General features: G+C 41.0%; 1 protein-coding gene across 1 annotated transcript in view; it reads right to left on the reverse strand.

The window, feature by feature from the left end:
• Positions 1 to 17802, reverse strand: part of LOC139713147 (protein tweety homolog 1-B-like) — a gene marked incomplete at its 5' end in the record, with an annotated part of 47749 nt that extends 29947 nt beyond the window's left edge. Inside the window, 5 exons of the mRNA XM_071624898.1 lie at positions 6371 to 6446; positions 7275 to 7347; positions 13720 to 13815; positions 14764 to 15008; positions 17691 to 17802. Coding sequence (XP_071480999.1) covers positions 6371 to 6446; positions 7275 to 7347; positions 13720 to 13815; positions 14764 to 15008; positions 17691 to 17802 — 602 coding nt within the window. The remainder of the gene's footprint in view (positions 1 to 6370; positions 6447 to 7274; positions 7348 to 13719; positions 13816 to 14763; positions 15009 to 17690) is intronic.
• Positions 17803 to 18643: the final 841 nt, after the last annotated feature.

An 18643-nucleotide genomic window follows, 5' to 3' on the forward strand; every position in this document is an offset into this window, starting at 1 on the left:
TGCTGTTTTTTTTTCTTCTGCAAATGGTAGATTATACCTTTATTGAAAAATCCCAGCTGTTTGCTGTTGTTAGTTGTTCTTTTTTCTTCATGAGGGAAGGGGGGGGGGGGCTTATTCTACTTTTTTTTCTTTATTTTTTGCTGGCTTTGTTTTGTTTTGCACTCCTGATGGCCAGAGAATATTTCACACTTCATCTTCTGCGGCAGCTGACAAATTTCTTATGGCTACATTTCTTTTCCATCTCAGGTAAATCCATTCACATGGAATAAGCATCTGCAAAATGCATTGCATCTGTTGTAGTGGTGTCAATATTACTCACATACACTCCATCAAAACCTAGGAGGAAAAAAATGACAGAGATTTCACATTCTATACTTGACAGTTCTGTGTCACTCACCCCCTGTTGTTTACTGTTTTCACTATGGTTCTTATGCACACTAGTGTTACTGTAACCTCTCTTCTCTACTGCCGTAAGCATCTTTGTTTGATGGAATGTGTGCGCCCGGGAAGAAGCCACTATTATCATTATTATTATCATTATCAAGGATTTTCTCTCATTTTTCAGTATTTTGTTATTTGACATGCAAAGGGTCTGGAAGGCAAGAAAATTGCTCGTAAACAATATTCCTACCGATGAGGGATCACTCAGTGAATATGGCAAGAAGATTTGCAAGGTCTCTTTTCTAATAGCACTCCATGTGACAAGAAACAAGTCTTCCCCAACATTAATGTGAATAGGACATACTTCAAGAAATACATAACAGGACGATAAACAGAAAAAAAAAGTGCAAGAGAGTATATGTTGTGGTGACAGATTGAACATTCAGCAAATATATGTCTCACACAATCTATCCAATATTCATTTCAGGATCAATGCTCAAGCATGTGTTAATGAAAACTGAAAGCAGATTTATGGGACTCTGCTTGAAGAGTTGGGTGATTTTGAAACCTCAAAAAGAATTATTGGACTTATCTCATCAGTGACAGCTTGGTCTTGTTGTAATCTCTGCAAATTTTACCCTCTCAGTTTCGTTGGGTAATACTTTCCCCTAGACTTTTCAAATATGGTGGCAGACGAAAGTTATATTCTATTCATAATAAAGTGACTCCTGAAAACTGCTCGCAGAAATCACACAAACTGGCTAAGTTTTGCTTTAAGTTTACTTCATTTTTTTAAAGGGGGGGGGGGGTGGTGTGGCAGCCTTCCCACCATATTCAAGAGCTGCACCATCTAATTTTGCCCATATTTGATCTAATACCGGTTCCAAAGGGAAGGTAAACATGACCCTCAGATGTCCACTTGTTGACATAGTTTGGGAGCTTGCAACGGTTTGGGAGAGTCAAACGTGCGTTTTCACTCACCCCTTGTGAGGGAGCGCTCTAAACGCTTCCATCCTCACCGGGGGAAATCAGAGTGGAAAGCACAGAGTGGTAATCGGAATTGGAAATCGTGAGAAAAGAAACAGAAAAAGAGAGCTTGGCAGGAAAAACTAACAGATGGCCCATTACTGCCGCATCCAGATTAACAGATTAAAAATGTTTTGATTTCTCAAATATGTGTTTGCTGGGGTGAGGGTACGGTGGGGGTGAGGGTATGGTGGGGTGGGGGGTATAAGAATGATACCGAGTAGATACTATCCTTGATATATGCAATCATGGTGGTGATTGAGTGCAAGATGTTTTACAAACGACATTGAATGTTACCACCACACAAACAAGTTGCCATCATATCAAATCCATTCATCATTACCACAATGCAATAAATTACAAAATGTGTGTCTTTAATGCATTTTATGTGCTGTTTCTTTCATCCTTTCTGCAAAGAACTAGAGCAGTGATTACAATATCATACAAACTGAACTTCTTGCCCCCCCCCCCCCAAAAAAAAAAAAAATAATAATAATAATAATAATAATCAAAAAAAAAAAATGAGAAGTCCCTGTGTCAGCCTTTATGTAATGGAGCTTGTCTTGTGTTACACCTGCTCATTTGACACACAGTACGAGTCAGTTCATCCCACAAAGTTGGGCAGGGCTATTCAACTGCTGCTGAGACCCCCCCCCCCCCCCCCATGATGGGAAATGATGTATGATACCCATTAGCTGGGCTCACATGCCTCATTACAAATCTAACCACTGCATCACTCATCTTGCTCTGCAAGCATATACAAAGAAAGATTACTTTTTAGAAAGTGCACACTATCGATGCTATCAGTGTTGTTGGTTTTGTTTAAGTGCTGTTGAAGGCTAATGTTCTACAAGCTCTCTCTCTATTCTTTTTAACCCTAACTAGGCCGGGCTATTTAGGTAGTTGATAGAGCCGGGGGGGCCTCCCAGGCCCCCCCTCCAGATCTTGGCCGTTGACCGCGCGATCGCGACGAAAATTGGCACACACATTGCCTATGATGTAATCTAAAATACCATGAAGTTAATTTTTCAAAAATTATCATTTATGCTAAATTATGCTAATTTATGCATGATTATGCATGAAATCAGACTATTTGGTATAAATCACAAAATAAAGCTCAAAACAGGCACATTTTTTGTGTAAATATTCTTTTTAGTGTCCTTAGCAAATGTAATGAAAAAAAATTGTGATATCAGAAAAAATTCTTAAGTATTTTATTGTTTTTTGAATTCCTTATGTATTTCTGTGTTTTTCGACTTTATGTTTTTCATTGTTTTTTTCGATGAAATTTGTTCGCGACATCGCTCCAAACAAGAAAATATGTTATTCATTGATTTTAATCAATAAAACACCAAATAATTATGCTTTTATGAAATTTGCCTGCAAGCACAGTTTGCATTGAAATTGTACACGAATTCACGTTTTTTGAGCAATTTTTGGTCTGACATGTATGTATATATTTATGCGTAACTTCGGAACCGTGCGCCTGGGCGTCGCAAATTTGGTGTCAAAAGATGCGCGAGACTCGAAAGAAAAAAGTCATGAAACGTCGCGGCGATAGCTTTTTGCGATTGCGATACATCGCGCGGAACGTCGAGGGGGGGGGCCTCGGAGGCCCCCCCCCCCCCCCCCCCCCGGCCTAGTTAGGGTTAAGTCCAACTGCCTTGTTGTTGTTGTTTTTTTCTCCTGATCCTGTAATGATTTACAAGGGAAGGGATGAAAAGCATGGTAAAATTAACATCTGTTTGGGACAAAAAAAAAAAAAATTAGAACACAACAGTAGAGAGGGATAAGGAAAGCGATCCCTTTCTCCACAAACATCATTTTCGAAGGGGGGGGGGGGGAATATTTCCTAAGTTCTTTCAGCTACAACAGGATATGACCTTAAATGATCCCACATTGTTCCCCATTTCACCTTTAAAGGATAACATACCTATCCATCATAACAACATCCCCTTTCTCCTATTTCCCCCTGTTTCCTACTCCCTGAGATACCAGCAGATCAAGGTTGAGTTTCAGGCGGGGGTGGGCGCGGCCACCTCCTGGCCTGCCTGGGACAGGGGCGGTCTTGACCAATTTATCCTGCCCTTAAACTCCCCTCACATCATGACTCCTGGGTTTGGCTTGGGGTGGTGGGAGGGCAGAAGAGGGCAAAGCTCCAGGATTCACACTAAAGACTGCGATATCATAATCCAGGTCATCAGGACACTGGTATAGAATAGCCTCTGCCTGACAGTATCAACACAACTATTTTACCACTCCTCCCACCCCCCCCCCCCCCCCAATCTACCCTCACTCACAACTACGGAGTTTGACCCGGATGGCCTGCTCACAGGAAGAGGCTGCTTTCTCAATTTACTCCTTTATAATGTAAAAGTTGATTTTTTTTTTCGCACTCTCGGCGGGCAAGAAGAGTTCATGTTTTTAATTCCACGGAATCAAGACATCATCTATTGGAACATACGGGCAGGAAAAATATTCGCGTGCTTGTATTTTGCACTAGTTTCTGGTTGTGCGAAATGTGTGAAAATTTCCACTTTTACAGTAGTTTCTGGTATTCACACACACATGGCACAACTAGAAAAATGCCAAGCCCACTAGCATTAACAATCTTCATGCAATACCAGGTTAGTGAACTATGGCAGATGTTGAGTGACATTGGCTGCTCAAGATATCATCAATAAATTTTTAGCTTGCAAGAGGTAGCATCTATATGTTCCCCTGGAAAACTGTCTTTTTTTCGGGGGGGGGGGGGGGGGGGAGTTTCCATGTAGCCCTATTTGATTATGAACTATCTTCTCCCAACTTTTCAAACTCAGAGGTGCTTTTTTTTATCCACAACAGGTCTCTCGAGTGATTCTTACATGATGAAAAGCAGCTGCCTTGAGTAAAATGCTAGTGTTATGACCTACGTGTATATACCAAGGTTAAAAATGACAATACTCTGTCTTTCAATAATTAAAAGTGAGAGAGAGATAAGGGACAGAGAGGAGAGGGTGAGACTGAGAGACCGAGAGACCAAGAGACAGAGAGAGTAGGAGAGACAATGATGAGATATTGCTGTCATTGATGAGGGTATCACTTTCATTTTCAGTCATGTGCAGCTCTGATAGAATTTAATGAGCTTCCTGATTGTCATACCACTGACGGCAATTCAAGTGTTTGTGGGTGGAAGTATCTCTTCCCATCGGTGCAAACACCACACCCATGGCATCTGAGTGGGATGGGTCAAATTTTTCCTCCTTGGGGTGAAAACTTTCATGGTGCACTCTCTGGTTTTGATTGGGGGGGGGGGGGGGCATGTTCATATGGCACCGTATCGGTAATATTAACCCGTTCCATATGGGAACATGGTGGACTGTGTATAAAGTCTATGGGGGTTTTAAAATTCAGTATGGAACAGGTTAACTACCAATCAGGATGGGGAAAATGGCACCATTCACCATAAGCTCTTTCATGCACTTGTGGGGGGGGGGCGGATGAGGATTATCTCTTATTATAGATCTATCCATTACATGGCTACAAGAACTCTAACAGGTTAAGAACATTGAGATAACTTCAAGATAACCCAGATTGAATAAAGTGAGAGAGCATTCACACTGATGTTCAAACTTCCCCATGGCTCAACGACAATTAAACTTAGCTAACCCCCTGTCAACTTGAAGTCAAGCTAGCTCAATGTGATCTTGATTAATATTTTTGCATTTCTTGTGCCAGCTCGTTTTTCGTTCAGTTTCCTTGTCTTCTTTATCCTCAACTCATCTACTATGTGGACACTTGAATATCTAACATTCAGGTGCACATACACTTCATACGTTCACATTGATTTTAATGAACAAATGAATGTCAAACAGACTGACAAATGTTCCATCAAAAAAAAAAACAACCAACAACAGTTGGCAACTCTGCTCGACATTTTTTTCAGCCAAACTAGAAACACATCACTTTCCCTAAATGCTGCTTTACTCTCGATGATAGGAAACTGATGAAATGGTGACGTAATTTTAAGATGTGTTTCCCATGCCACCGGCATTACCATAACGAAAACAATCGCTCCAACAGAATGCCCTCCGGTGTCCTTGCAGGAAGGAAATGTGGCTCACATTACGTTTCCTGTTCAGGTGTCTTTGCAATGGCAGAATTTGGGGGAATCCCCCATAGATCGAGCGGCGTCAACCCCCAAGCAGGCGGATGAAAATATTTTCTCACATTGCAGAGCACAAGACATAAAGATTCTATGAAAATAAACAATCTCCTTTCATACGGATATGCCCCTTGTGCATTACTACAGGGAGGTGATAATCACATAATGTAGATGCGATATAATGGTAAAATTAGCCGAGCGACCATTTTGCTTAATTAGTGTGAGGCTTGCTGTCATTGCCAAAATTGTGCGACTTTTGTCACACCACTTCAACTCGATAGCTTGATTACTTCCCACGGCCAAACGCAAAATGTGAATCGCAGCCAGGCTATTGTTTTCAACCACATCCGTCGTTGCATGCAAGACTGCCAAAACCATTATGCAAACGCATTACCATGGCGACCAAAAACTAACAATTTTCAATGAGTGAGTAACATCGCAAGTATCTGTTACTGCATGGCGGATGGAGGATGGTCGAACATGGTAATAGGTTTGTCTGTTGTATCATTTCCCTACAAAAATGGACCCCTGGTGGAATACTCTAGAACCCCATAAACCTTCTACATACATTTATAATTGTTGATCTGGCATCATGCCACCTTGGGGGATTTTACATTTTTCGCACAATGATGTACAGAACAGAACAAAGAATTGTCTCGACCAGGCTACGGTGGGGGTGTGAGGCATGGGACATGGGGGGGGGGGGGTGAGGTATGGGACAGTGGTAGTGGGGGAGGGGGATTGGGAGGGTTGAGAGGGGGCTGGGATTGGGCTGGGGGAGGGTAGGGTATGAGGGTTGGAAGGGGGAGGGGTACTCACCTTCTGATATTTCGGATCGTTTCGCAGCCTCCGAGATGAGATATCGATTTGGGTCCACGCAGAGGTCACTCATACCCTGCACGCCGATCAAAGCCCCAGGAGAAGAAAGAAGTACGAGGGGTTGAGTGATGAGAAAAAGAAAGATAGATAGATAGATAGAGAGAAGGATGGGGAGGAATAAGAGGAAGAACACAAGAGGAAGAGGAAATATAGAAAAGGAGTGGAAGAAAGTAGGCAAAAAAAAAGGAGAGAATTAATCAATATGGTGGAAAAGGTCACCACATGGGGAAATAACAGGTCAATGAAATATTCACATATACAAAGAATATACATGCTATGACAAGGTATGAAATACACATGGATATATATCTGGGGCATGGATGTTCATCATACAGTACATGTACATGTACCTCTATATTGTATGCACACACAGATACACCCCCTCCCCCCCCCCCCCAAAAAAAAAAAAAAAAATGGTACTGTGATAAGATAAATCATTGCTTCAGAGGTTGTGCTTTCCACCCAAGACCAGAATCAATCATAGTCCGTTAAAATCAATTATTAAAGTACCTCATATATTTCTCCCCCCATGGCTGGACATGTTTCAGGTCCTTTACAATGTTCAAATCGGTCATGTACACTCCTCACTGATTGGGTAATTTAATAGAACACCTTTTTGGTGCCTTCAAAAGGGGGTTAAAAATTTGCCCAAAATGGCTCTTTATTGTGTCATCCGTCCACTCTGCAAACAAAGCAGACAACATTGGTATCTTGTCGGCCTCGAGTTTGGACACATCATCTCACTATCACAAGGGAGGGAGGAGGACAGAACATTACTGGAAGACAAGCTTGGTGCTTCCTAGGGTACCCCAACAGAGAAGAAAACTCTTGTTGTCATGCTTACGATTTCCGCGAAGAGTTCGGCGGCCACCATGCACCAGATGATAAGCAGACACACGATGCAGAGGATGCTTGATCTGTTTGAAGGGAAAATAAAAACGGCAGGAGAGAAGTGAGATGGAAGAGACATTCAGAACAACGATGGCATGAAAGTTGCATGATGTCAATACTGCTACCAGATGTCCTTGAGTAAAAACACACAATTTAACATTGTGGTACAGTGCACTCCTGTTAAAACAAACACGGTTATAACGAAATTCTGGTTACAACGAAATACAAATTCAAGCCGCAACATTATCGGCTCTATGTTTTTTATTGTTTATTTGTTCAGTTATAATGCAAGAAAACTGCCAGCCCCGAGGACTTCGTTATAACTGGGAGTCCACTGTGGCTCGAATGCTAAATGAATGTTGTACCTTGCTGATATATTCAAATGGATGCAGACATGATACAGAAGTCTTTAAACATTATAATAATTCAGTAAAATCATAAAAAAAGAACATTTTTTCCCCTCACAACGTAGACGATGGCATATACACAAGCGCTTTAAGTTAACATGATTCCTTTTAATGGTTCCTGTCTTCCCTCTAATAAGAGAAATTCGGAAGAAATTGGAATCGGTTGAAAAGGGCAACTGCTACCTTTAAAAATTGAGCACCTTCTAGATGGCGGAAATTCTGCCTGGCTAGCCACCCACCGGGGAAATCACGATTCACATAACGAGACCGAGACCGGCGTCTCTGGCTAATGTGAAGCGAAAATCAATTCGTGATTTATGGATCGGCAGGTGACTACCCTTTGTTTTGCCTGTCTAGAATTTCAACACTACACGCACACTCACAAATGTGCACACATGCACACACACACACAACACATACATATCTATTTTCATGAAGATTTTGGGAGTAAACAAAGATACCTCTAAAGCCTCCTTTGAACAATACTTTAATAGGGACATGTATCTAAATCAATTGGCCTTCAAAACTTTGAGAAGCTTCCAGAAGAATCTACACTACATGATAATGATATTACCAATGATAGCAATGATGATGACAATAATTTTTGTGATATTAGCAATAATAGGCACAAGTTTGATATTGATAACAATGATGATACTAGGAGTTATACATCATCATCATATTCATATTTGTGATAAAGAAACTAATGCATGAATATTTCTCATTGCTTATTAAGCAGAAATAAATAACTAGAACTAGATTGCACAGATGAACTCAAGAATCAATCAGCTGTGTATACATTAAAGACCTAAGTGCAGAAATGATTGCAGCTAACCAAACAAACTTACTCATAAGTGTGTCTACACTTTTGACACTGTGTGTATAACTTAACTGATCAGTTTGACTCGGGCATTCATTTGAGTACCTTTGGCTCAAATTACTTCTAAACTGCTGACTGCATAACAATCATATAACAACTTTTTATAAGCATGGCCAGATGACTTTGTTCACATAGTTAATATCATATCATTAAAACTGTTAGAAATTTAAAGAGTCAATGTAAAATCTATTTTGTACTACACCATGATTAGTCACCAGTGTGAAAGAGCAAATTAACACTACCCCCCTTTTTCAGGAAAAACAAAAATACATGTACATTTTAAACATTTGTCATCTCAAATCATTTGTCTGTACCGAGCAGTCAGTGAAAAAGTCAATATTTTGGCCCCAAACAAAAATCACGGATTCAACCTCCTGCAAGAATAACATTATGTGAGCATGACTAATGCAAAACAATAATTGCCACTGACGTGAGTATGATCACGAAAAGGCACTATTTAAGCAAAAAAAGCCACAACAACCCAGTCAAGAATTTCACTGAAATCTGATTCTACTTCAAGTCAAGAATGTTACTGAAATCTGACTCTACTTAAGACGTAAGTGACAGACCGCTTATAGACTTCACATTGACTTCATCAAGCAGTTTTGAAAACATTGCTCTTGTTTCGATGAGACTATAGTATCTCACTTTCATCATAGATTCCCAACGTTTAAATTGTGCAAATTTGCACTTACTCACGGCTGATCCTAAAAAATTGGTACACTCAATTCTGCTAACCTATGACTTGGTTTAACTCTGGATAATGAATGCTTGAACATTACAATTTGCACTCACTGCATGTCATCTAAACTTGCATAATGAAGGAAAAATTACATTCCGTTTGCCAGACTGAATCCCCGCTTTGAAGTACTAGTAGGCTTTACTTACTTCAGACGGTGATCCTTAACCTTGAGGAAAGCTATCTTCAAGAATAAACTCTGGCCCCCTAATTAAGATGTGCGTTCACACATCAAAGCTTATCGTTGAAGGTAGCCATCCTTGAGGATAGGTTTACTGCCCCACCCATCCCCCCCCCCCCCCCCCAGCTATCAACAGGTGCATCTACACAGTGCTTCACTACGAGCTTATCCTCGAAGATAGCTACCCTCCAGGTTAACGATCGCCATCTGATACGAACGTAACTATAGATGTACACGCAGATTATTGCAAATTGTGGGTTCAATTCTTGCAGTTGCTCATAAACGATTATGGCAGAAATCATTACTTTGGTCCTGCATTCATTACTGTTAACAGAAAAGCACCGTTTTGCTGGACAGTGTCTGTGGGATACCAAAACAGTCCTTCGCTTGACCCCTTCTGTGCATCGTTTGATTGATTGACACGTACACTGAGGAGGTGATTTCTTCGCTGATTGGTACAGATGTCTGGAAGCCATCAATGGGTAGAGATTATCTTATCCCCCCTAGCTAATCCCACTTGTTTCACCATGGCCTTCCTGCTGGACTGAGGCACGTTCCCACACCTGAGTGGGGCTTGGCAATCTACAATTAGGTCCAGCTGGGATAGATTAACTCTTTGCGTGTCCCCGACTCAATGGATGGCATACTAACTTCGCAAATTTTGCTCTATTAAACATGCAATCCTGCACAAACTGATCAATAAATCATGATATGCCAGGGTGCATTGAAAGTATCATGTCTGATTCCATCCCCCACACACGAAGCTTGCCGTGTGTGGTGACTGAATAGCAGTGTGTCATAGGGGTTTTTCGAGTAAATTTTGATAGTAATGACCACCCCTGTCATTCTCATAAAAGTACAGGAAAGCATGACCAAGAGTAAAGTTTTGTAGTCTCTTTTGAAGGCTATGTTTTGAATTTACTGGTCATTTGCACTAAAACTAGTGATAGCTTTGTCATTTAACACTAACATCATAGCAAAGCTGGCAATTTTCTCTTTACAAGTTTGCTGTACTGCATTTCTAGCATAAACAGTCTCCTATAAAAAGCGGTATGGCTTTGAAAAGCATAATGTTTCCCAAAAGTGTTCATGCATTGTGGTCCCGGAATAATGTAGCACAAAGGAGGTTAATATCGTGGCACACAAACAATCAATGAATCCTGATGGAAAGGCTTCGCAAGTTAAGCTTAAGGTGCCTGGACATATAGTTACAGAGGACGCCAGTTAGACAACATAGGCCATTCAGCAACATTTGGGGGGTTTCTTTGCCCTTGCTTTTATGGCTTTTTAGCAGTATGAAAGTGAGATAGTGAACCATTGTTTCCCTTGTACCTGAAAGCTTCTATTGCATCAAGACAAAACACTGAATGCAAACACCAAGGTCTGCCTGTACTGCTTTCCCATAGATGCATTTATTGTGTGGACGACAACTCTAAATCACAAGCACGAAAAACGTTGCCCAAAGAAATTCCTGTGCTTTGTCTTCTTTTCGCTCTCTATCAAGAGCTTATGCTCTGAAATCAAGTTGGAGGACAAACAGCCTTATTTAGGCTTTTTTTCTCTTCAAATTTTGATAAAGGTATTCATCAAAATTGGAGGACAAAAGCACCACAAGTTCATTGGGAGAAATCATTTTATTTGTATTTCTATAGTTCGTTTTTTTTTTTTTTTTTTTTTTGGGGGGGGGGGGGGACAGGGGAAATCATTTCTTAACTTTGGAATAATAGATTTGCCCTCATACTATACAATGCATTACATTGCAAGCTAGGCATCAATTTTCATGAATACCTTCCATAATATTACTACTCTCTGTCAAAACAGCCTTATTTAGGCTTTTTTTCTCTTCAAATTTTGATAAAGGTATTCATCAAAATTGGAGGACAAAAGCACCACAAGTTCATTGGGAGTAATCATTTTATTTGTATTTCTATAGTTCGTTTTTTTTTTTTTTTTTTTTTTTGGGGGGGGGGGGAACAGGGGAAATCATTTCTTAACTTTGGAATAATAGATTTGCCCTCATACTATACAATGCATTACATTGCAAGCTAGGCATCAATTTTCATGAATACCTTCCATAATATTACTACTCTCTGTCAAAACAGCCTTATTTAGGCTTTTTTTCTCTTCAAATTTTGATAAAGGTATTCATCAAAATTGGAGGACAAAAGCACCACAAGTTCATTGGGAGTAATCATTTTATTTGTATTTCTATAGTTCGTTTTTTTTTTTTTTTTTTTTTTTTTTTGGGGGGGGGGAACAGGGGAAATCATTTCTTAACTTTGGAATAATAGATTTGCCCTCATACTATACAATGCATTACATTGCAAGCTAGGCATCAATTTTCATGAATACCTTCCATAATATTACTAATCTCTGTCAAAACCTATCAAATAATGTGAATGGGAGAAAGAATCTTGTCACTGTCTGTAATTATTTTGTATATCGTATAGAATGAGGCAGTTTCTCATGTATTGATGGAGAAAGCATGCCATATAGAAAGCGTGGCTGGCTAAAGGAAAGCTTTCACACTATTAGCATAATACCCATGTACGTGTAGTGTCACTAAACATCGCCCTCGCTCAAAACAAGTCCCTATATTTCTCTCAACCGCTCGTTAGTCGATCTAAATCCCCCCCTGGAAATATTACGGTGGATTACTTTGCTGCCGCGGCTGCGCCGACTGATAGCCCGGCAAGGCAGACTATTTCCAGCACTTCATCTCACGGGCATCCGCTCTACCGCGACATTGCCGGTAAATCACCACTGTCACATGTACAGCTGCGATCTCACGACTTGACGGGGAATTACCGCCAAAAGCCCTCCACACAAATCGTCCCATCTCCCAACAGAGAAAACTTTGATACAGAGTTTGTTCCCCTTGGAAGTCCATTTGGTTGTAGAGTTTTAACCTTATCGTTACTGCCAGGAAAAGTTTGCGTTTGGAGTAAAACACACTACAAGCCATTTCCTGCGACAATCACATATCTCACCTAATGGCCAAATCTTTCATATTTCAGATTGTGGCCCAAATCCCCAGTGGGATTTTAGCCATGACTGCAGATCATAGTTATATATCACCGGTAATGAGGCAACAACACACACTTCCCTCATTCATTCATGCACATCGGTCGTGACAACTCTACGACTACCTGCTCATTTAACAGTGTATGGAAGCTAATCAAATCTGCATTAAACATGGTAATGAGCTCTGAATGGGAAAAGGAAATATAATCTACGCTAATTGCTGTATCATTGAAGCAATCACATTTTATGACAGAGATATGTTATTCCTTCTCACAGTCACATGATTAAAGCTGCATTGCATCTATCTACATATACTCCATCTCTTTCCAACTCTCCCCATCCTTCTCCAATCATTCCTTCTTTCTCTCACTGTCTATTTATGTTTACATAATATATTCATCTCTTTATTTCCCTATAAACCTCTACATATCTCTTCCTGGATATTCCAAAAGGAAGGTGTACCCTGCTATTAAGCACATTTTCCAACTGGGACTTCCACCAGATTCTATGAATAGTCATTTTAGCAGGGCTGCACACTAACCCATTTTTTCTACTGGTCCCACCTGTCTGTCGGACCAGTAGGTGCCCAGTTTTTCCCTTTTTTCCTGGTCCATTGCTGAAAAGGTAACTGGTCCTGAACTGTCGGACTAGTGCCAGTGTGCAGCATTGTTTTTGGTCATATCTAGTTTATTTTAGCTAATTTTTACCAAGGGTACCTGAAAAGGAATGGTCCCGAGTAGGCCACCACACTGGGCCTAGTTGGACCATGAGAAGAATGGTGTGGTCTGAATGGCCAAACAGTCAGAGGTGACCTTAAGTGACCACAGTTGGCTGAGAATGTGTTCCAGTAACCTCCCAGAGGCTTTCAAGGTTTGTATTTCCATAAGTAGCCCTAAATAGCCCCAAATGGCACAAAATTGCCCAAAGTGGGCCAAGAATGTACAAAACATTTGCACCTAATGACCTTCAATGGCAGTAAGTGACCACAAATGGGTAAAAAAAAAATCCTAAAAAGCCCCAAATGGAACTCGGTTGACTTATGTAAACCTAAATGTCCCAAACTTGTACCCTCAATGGACCTGAGTGACCCTAATTAGCCTTGGATGGTCCAATGTACAAGTGGTTCTTTACTGGCCTCAAGCTATACACCTAATCTGGTGAACTTACAGGACCAGGAGATATCTGGAGGCCCTGGATGCGGCCAAAATGATCAGCAGACAGGTCACAAGTTGAAAGGTCAACAGCAGAATGATCCCCATCCACCTGTAGAAAAAGAAACAAAGAGGTCATTATATAAACATGGAACTCTGTAATGATGGAGAATGCAGGTAGGTAGGTAGGTAGGTATAGAATGCTGATTCAGATAGCCAACATATGACTACATCTGATTGGTATACACCATTTAGAGTCCCCCTAACTAGAACCTCAGAAAGACATGCCAGATGAAAATGTGGTTTCTTTTAGCCTAACTTGGGGGAGGGGGCATTGATAGAGAGACCCAATTTTCCCCAAGTTTCCTGGTCATTTAGCACGGGGTCAGCATGCAATGTTATGCACCTTTCTATGGAAGCTATGTTTCTTCCACAGAGAGGGGCAGGGAGCCTGTTTCTCAAGCACTCCACCACATACAGTGCAGGTCACTGGAAGTGTGTGCCATGTTCACAGCAAGACCGTTTAGAGTCCCCTCTTCTGCACAACCTTTTGCAATTGTGCTGGACTTGATCGTGCTATGCTGTCTAGAATGACATTCACGTCAGACTCACTGTGGACTTGCTCTAGACTTGTGCTTTGTGCCATGAGGTGAACATGGCATGACTTCAAAAGGTTGTTTTGGAGGACTCTAAATAGGGTAATGCTTTGAGTTAACACAAGAAGGACCAAGAGATATGGTAAAAGGACTTTTGCTTATGCAGGTCCAATCCTTTGGAAGTCTTTCCTCGGTACTCGGTACCTCTTTGATAATGGAGCGATTGAAACATACCTTCAGTCCAGAGAAAAAGCAGGCAGATTGAAGGTAAATTGTTATTATTTGTTGCTAACCATGAGAGCTGGTCGATCTAGACTGTCACTCAAGAGCATGTAGAGAGAGTCGCATACAAAGCGTCACATGAATACCTCATTAAAAACTGGCAGGGTTAGACCTGATCTCTACACAAATGAATAGGAATATGGAGGAAAGTGTTAAATTTTGCTCTATATTCAGTTCCCCACCTGAAATAGTCGTAGTACACGATGTTTGCGAGCAGCAGGCTTGCATCCAGCCCGCTGTGAGAGAGCTGGCCCAAGACGTCGGCCAGGTTTGCTGCCGCCGTCTGCGAGGCCGTCTTCAGTCCCTCCGTCATCGCCAGCATGGCTTCGAGCACCGTCTGGTTCGTCACCGTCCTCTGCAGCTGGGTCTCCAGTTCTTCGACCTCAGCAGGGATGGTGACGTCGAGATCGTCTTCGATCTGGTTTATCTGGACAGGAGAATTTTTTAAAAGAAAAGAAGACAAACATGGCAATCACTGTGATCGTGGTCAAAGAGAAACTTCACTCCATCCCATAGACCCGAATCACACTCATAAACTAAGCATAGTCTAAACAGGAATACCTGTGGTCACAACATGCTAAATACAAGTTATGATGTGAAGATTATCAAGCATAATGTAGTAATTCTTGGCCCAGCATTCACACTGGATCCTACATAGCCAAGAATGTCCCATGCTTCCCTTCCAAAAGCATAGTGTGGACAATCAGTGGGACATCTCCTTGAGCCCTTGCAAAGCTTGTTGGGTCCAGGGACAAAATTTGGAGGGGAGATTAACCTTGGGCTCCATATTGACAGCACTCAAACTGTATTCATCAAATCTGGGCCCTGTTTCATAAAGCTGTGAGTAAAGTTACGAACAACTTACAAGCGACTGGTGATCAGTTCTGATGTATACTTATCAAAATTTCCATAATTCAGCACAAGAACTGATCACCAGTTGCTCGTAAGTGGTTACGAACAGCTTTATGAAATACCCCCCCAGCAGATGTCAAATGATGGGGCATGTCTCTAACCGTGATTCCTCCCAATGCTTCAGGACAGTCGACAGTAGTAAGGACAGTCAATTGTAAGAAAGATAAGATTTCTTCTGATCGTCAACGTGACATGTAATTGTGACCCAATGTGAACATGAGGAGAGTGATAAAGGTGACCTCAAAATCACCCATTCATGCTGGCCTTCCCCCGGCCACCTTAATCACTCAACGAAAAAACATGTGGTATTACCACAGGTCCCTCATTAACGTGAATTGTCAGCATGGAAGACTTGAAAGATTACATAAGTGCCGAGGACACAACAACGTCCAGTGAAACATTGTTGGTAAGCTTCAAAACTCTCCAGGAAGTACAATGTAGCAGTCAGAGAAAAAAAAAACAAACCCAGAAATTCAACATTGAGTGTGAACATGCCTGATTCCCACAACTAGTCCTAAAGTATAACGAGGTAGTCCTCTCTCCAATGTTACCATGACAACAGACCTGCCATAGTGTGTAATAAAATGCTCTGAAAACCCAGCATTGAGTGGATAAAAACAACAACAGAGAAGCCAGCCAAATCACACTCAAAATGAGCGCTCTCATTTTGCCAGTGTGAATGGGGCCTGGGCTTTTAATCCACAAAGTTAAAGTTGCATACTTTTGCAATGTACAAAAATATTGATACATCTGAAATTTCTGTGATATCAAAATTCTGTATCATAAGAAATTTGAGGTGCCAAAATGAGATTGATAAATAAAAAATGTAGAATCATCTCCCACTCTGACAGGCAGTAGATTTGACACAAATTGAAATATGCTACTCCTTGTTATTTCACTTTAAAAAATGTTTAAAAAGCAACAAGCGCAAGTAAACCCTCATCTCAATGAATAAACACAAATTTTGTTACGATTTCCTTTCCTTACTTCCTTCAGTCTGCATCGCAGCCATGTAAGTTACAAATTAAGTTTAGATGGTTGATGTTTATTTGGAAGCGAATGAGCAGAATCATAGAAACCCACACGCAGCAATTATGTCGTCAAACAAGCGAGCTTCTTGTTGATTTTCCACTTCCAACTTCCTCAGAACTTTGCTATCAAACCACCTCCCTACCGATGAACTCCAGCCCCTTATCTATATCTATATCTATATATCTTCTACTCGATTAATGTGTCAGAAGTATAAGAAAGCTTGCAAATAGCCTATGACTGATTTGTATTCTCCCGCAGCGAGCGAACGGTAGAAGTGAGCAAATGGGGTAAGGGGCCGTCTCCCCGCGCCATCAATTACGGCTAATTGTTGTAACCTTTCTCTCCCCTGCCAAATGTTTGGTGACCAGGCAAGTCCTCTTTGGGTTGGTCGATTAGGGTCAGTCAGTAGCCCCCCACCCCTCCCCCCTCTTTTTTTTTTCTCTTTCTTCAAGGAATGGGCACGATAATCAATCTTGTTATTATATCTCCACCATTAGTCTCTGATCCGAGATTGAAGGACTAGAGGAAATTAAAAACAAATAGCATGCATCAGCAACGAAATGAAATCCTACAGAGTGATAAAAAGAACCGGTATATATAGGAAAGGGCAAAGATAACCATCTATACTTTTCAGCGTTGCGTCAACAACCTCAACCTCAAAGTGCGTAGGAGGCTGAGGAGATGAATTGCTGGGGATGCGAACATGCATCAATTAAAATCACGGGTCCTTTGTTTGCAAATTTATGTGGGAGTAGGGAAATGGTGTGTCTCGAATGAAAAGCATGTGATACAAATGTCACAACATGCATTTTCACTACAAAGATGCAAAAAAAATTTGCCATGCAATGCGCACCTTGTGACGTCCTTAACATCGTCGGGTTAAAGCCTGAACTCAGTTTAAAAGAGATATGAATATCGGGCATAATGCACACACCACAAAACTTAATTATTTAAGATGTACTGAATGGGTAGTGGGGCTGTTGTTAGTTGGTGCCATTTCCAGCATCACAACCATGACCTCCATGATGGCCATTGCTACTACAAACGCCACAAGGAACAGGCTTTTTGACTTAAGATTTTTAGTAACTCTACTACTGCATTACTCTAAAGATCCTGTTTCTTGGATTGGATGGGTTAAAGAAAGAGGCGGGGTTCAAACCATCACCTTATAATCGATCTGCGTGACTGTCTCGTTGATCTCATCTGCTGAGTTGACAAAGTGATGCACTCCTATTGCAGAAGCCTCGTTGCCATAGTAACCGACTCCAAGCAGCCCTCTGGACAGGATAAAAGTGAGAACAGAGGTAAAAAAAAAATTAAAGGGAACAATCCAACATCTTCAGTGTATTTTCTCCTATGGCAACAAAATTCTAGATGTAACAGAAAACATACAGAAATCATGCCTTAGGATGGTGGACAATAATATTCTGGATGTGAACAACAATATTCTGGATGTTGAGGTACTCAGAAATCTAGCTCTAGACTATTCGACTTTGTTCATTAATTCCACTCATTTCTGTCCATATCATTTTACTAGCACTAAGTGACTGTGCTCTAGTCTAACATGGGGGGGGGGAGATAATTTTTTTTTTCCATTAGGAATCGTTATCCTCTTTCTACGAGGCTGTGATGCTGTGATTTTATTTTCTTTGAGGAGCCAACGTGGAAAGAGCTTGTTGTTCTTGCATCGCAAATCCGCCAGACAGTAATGATAGCATAGCGGTAGCTGGGGCTCGAAAAAGGAAAAGATGCGTCAAAAACCGCAGAATTTGTGTCATGTCTCCTCATGTACGCCTCGAGGTGATTAAACACACAACAATAACAGTAAGCTGAGCAGACCCTGGGAGCGAAATAACAACAACATAAACATAGAAAGAATGTACTCATATATTGAGAGCCTCAAATGCATTCAAACATAGGAACCCTTCCTCCCCCTCCTTCCACCTCCCCAAATTAGCTCGACAAGTATTATAGGACTACGCTTTTCCATTTATAACACAAGTATTATGACTGCATCTTTCCATTTATGAAAGGCTTCTAAGGGGAGAAAAAAAAGTCAAGGTTAAACCGCTCAAAATAACAAATTCCCTGGGTCCATTTTACACCCCTTGTGTGCTC

This window comes from Diadema antillarum, unplaced genomic scaffold (genome assembly GCF_040938485.1).
Source record: "Diadema antillarum isolate AM-2024a unplaced genomic scaffold, OU_Dant_1.0 seq00001914_RagTag, whole genome shotgun sequence".
In the NCBI taxonomy this organism is placed as follows: Eukaryota; Metazoa; Echinodermata; class Echinoidea; order Diadematoida; family Diadematidae; genus Diadema; species Diadema antillarum.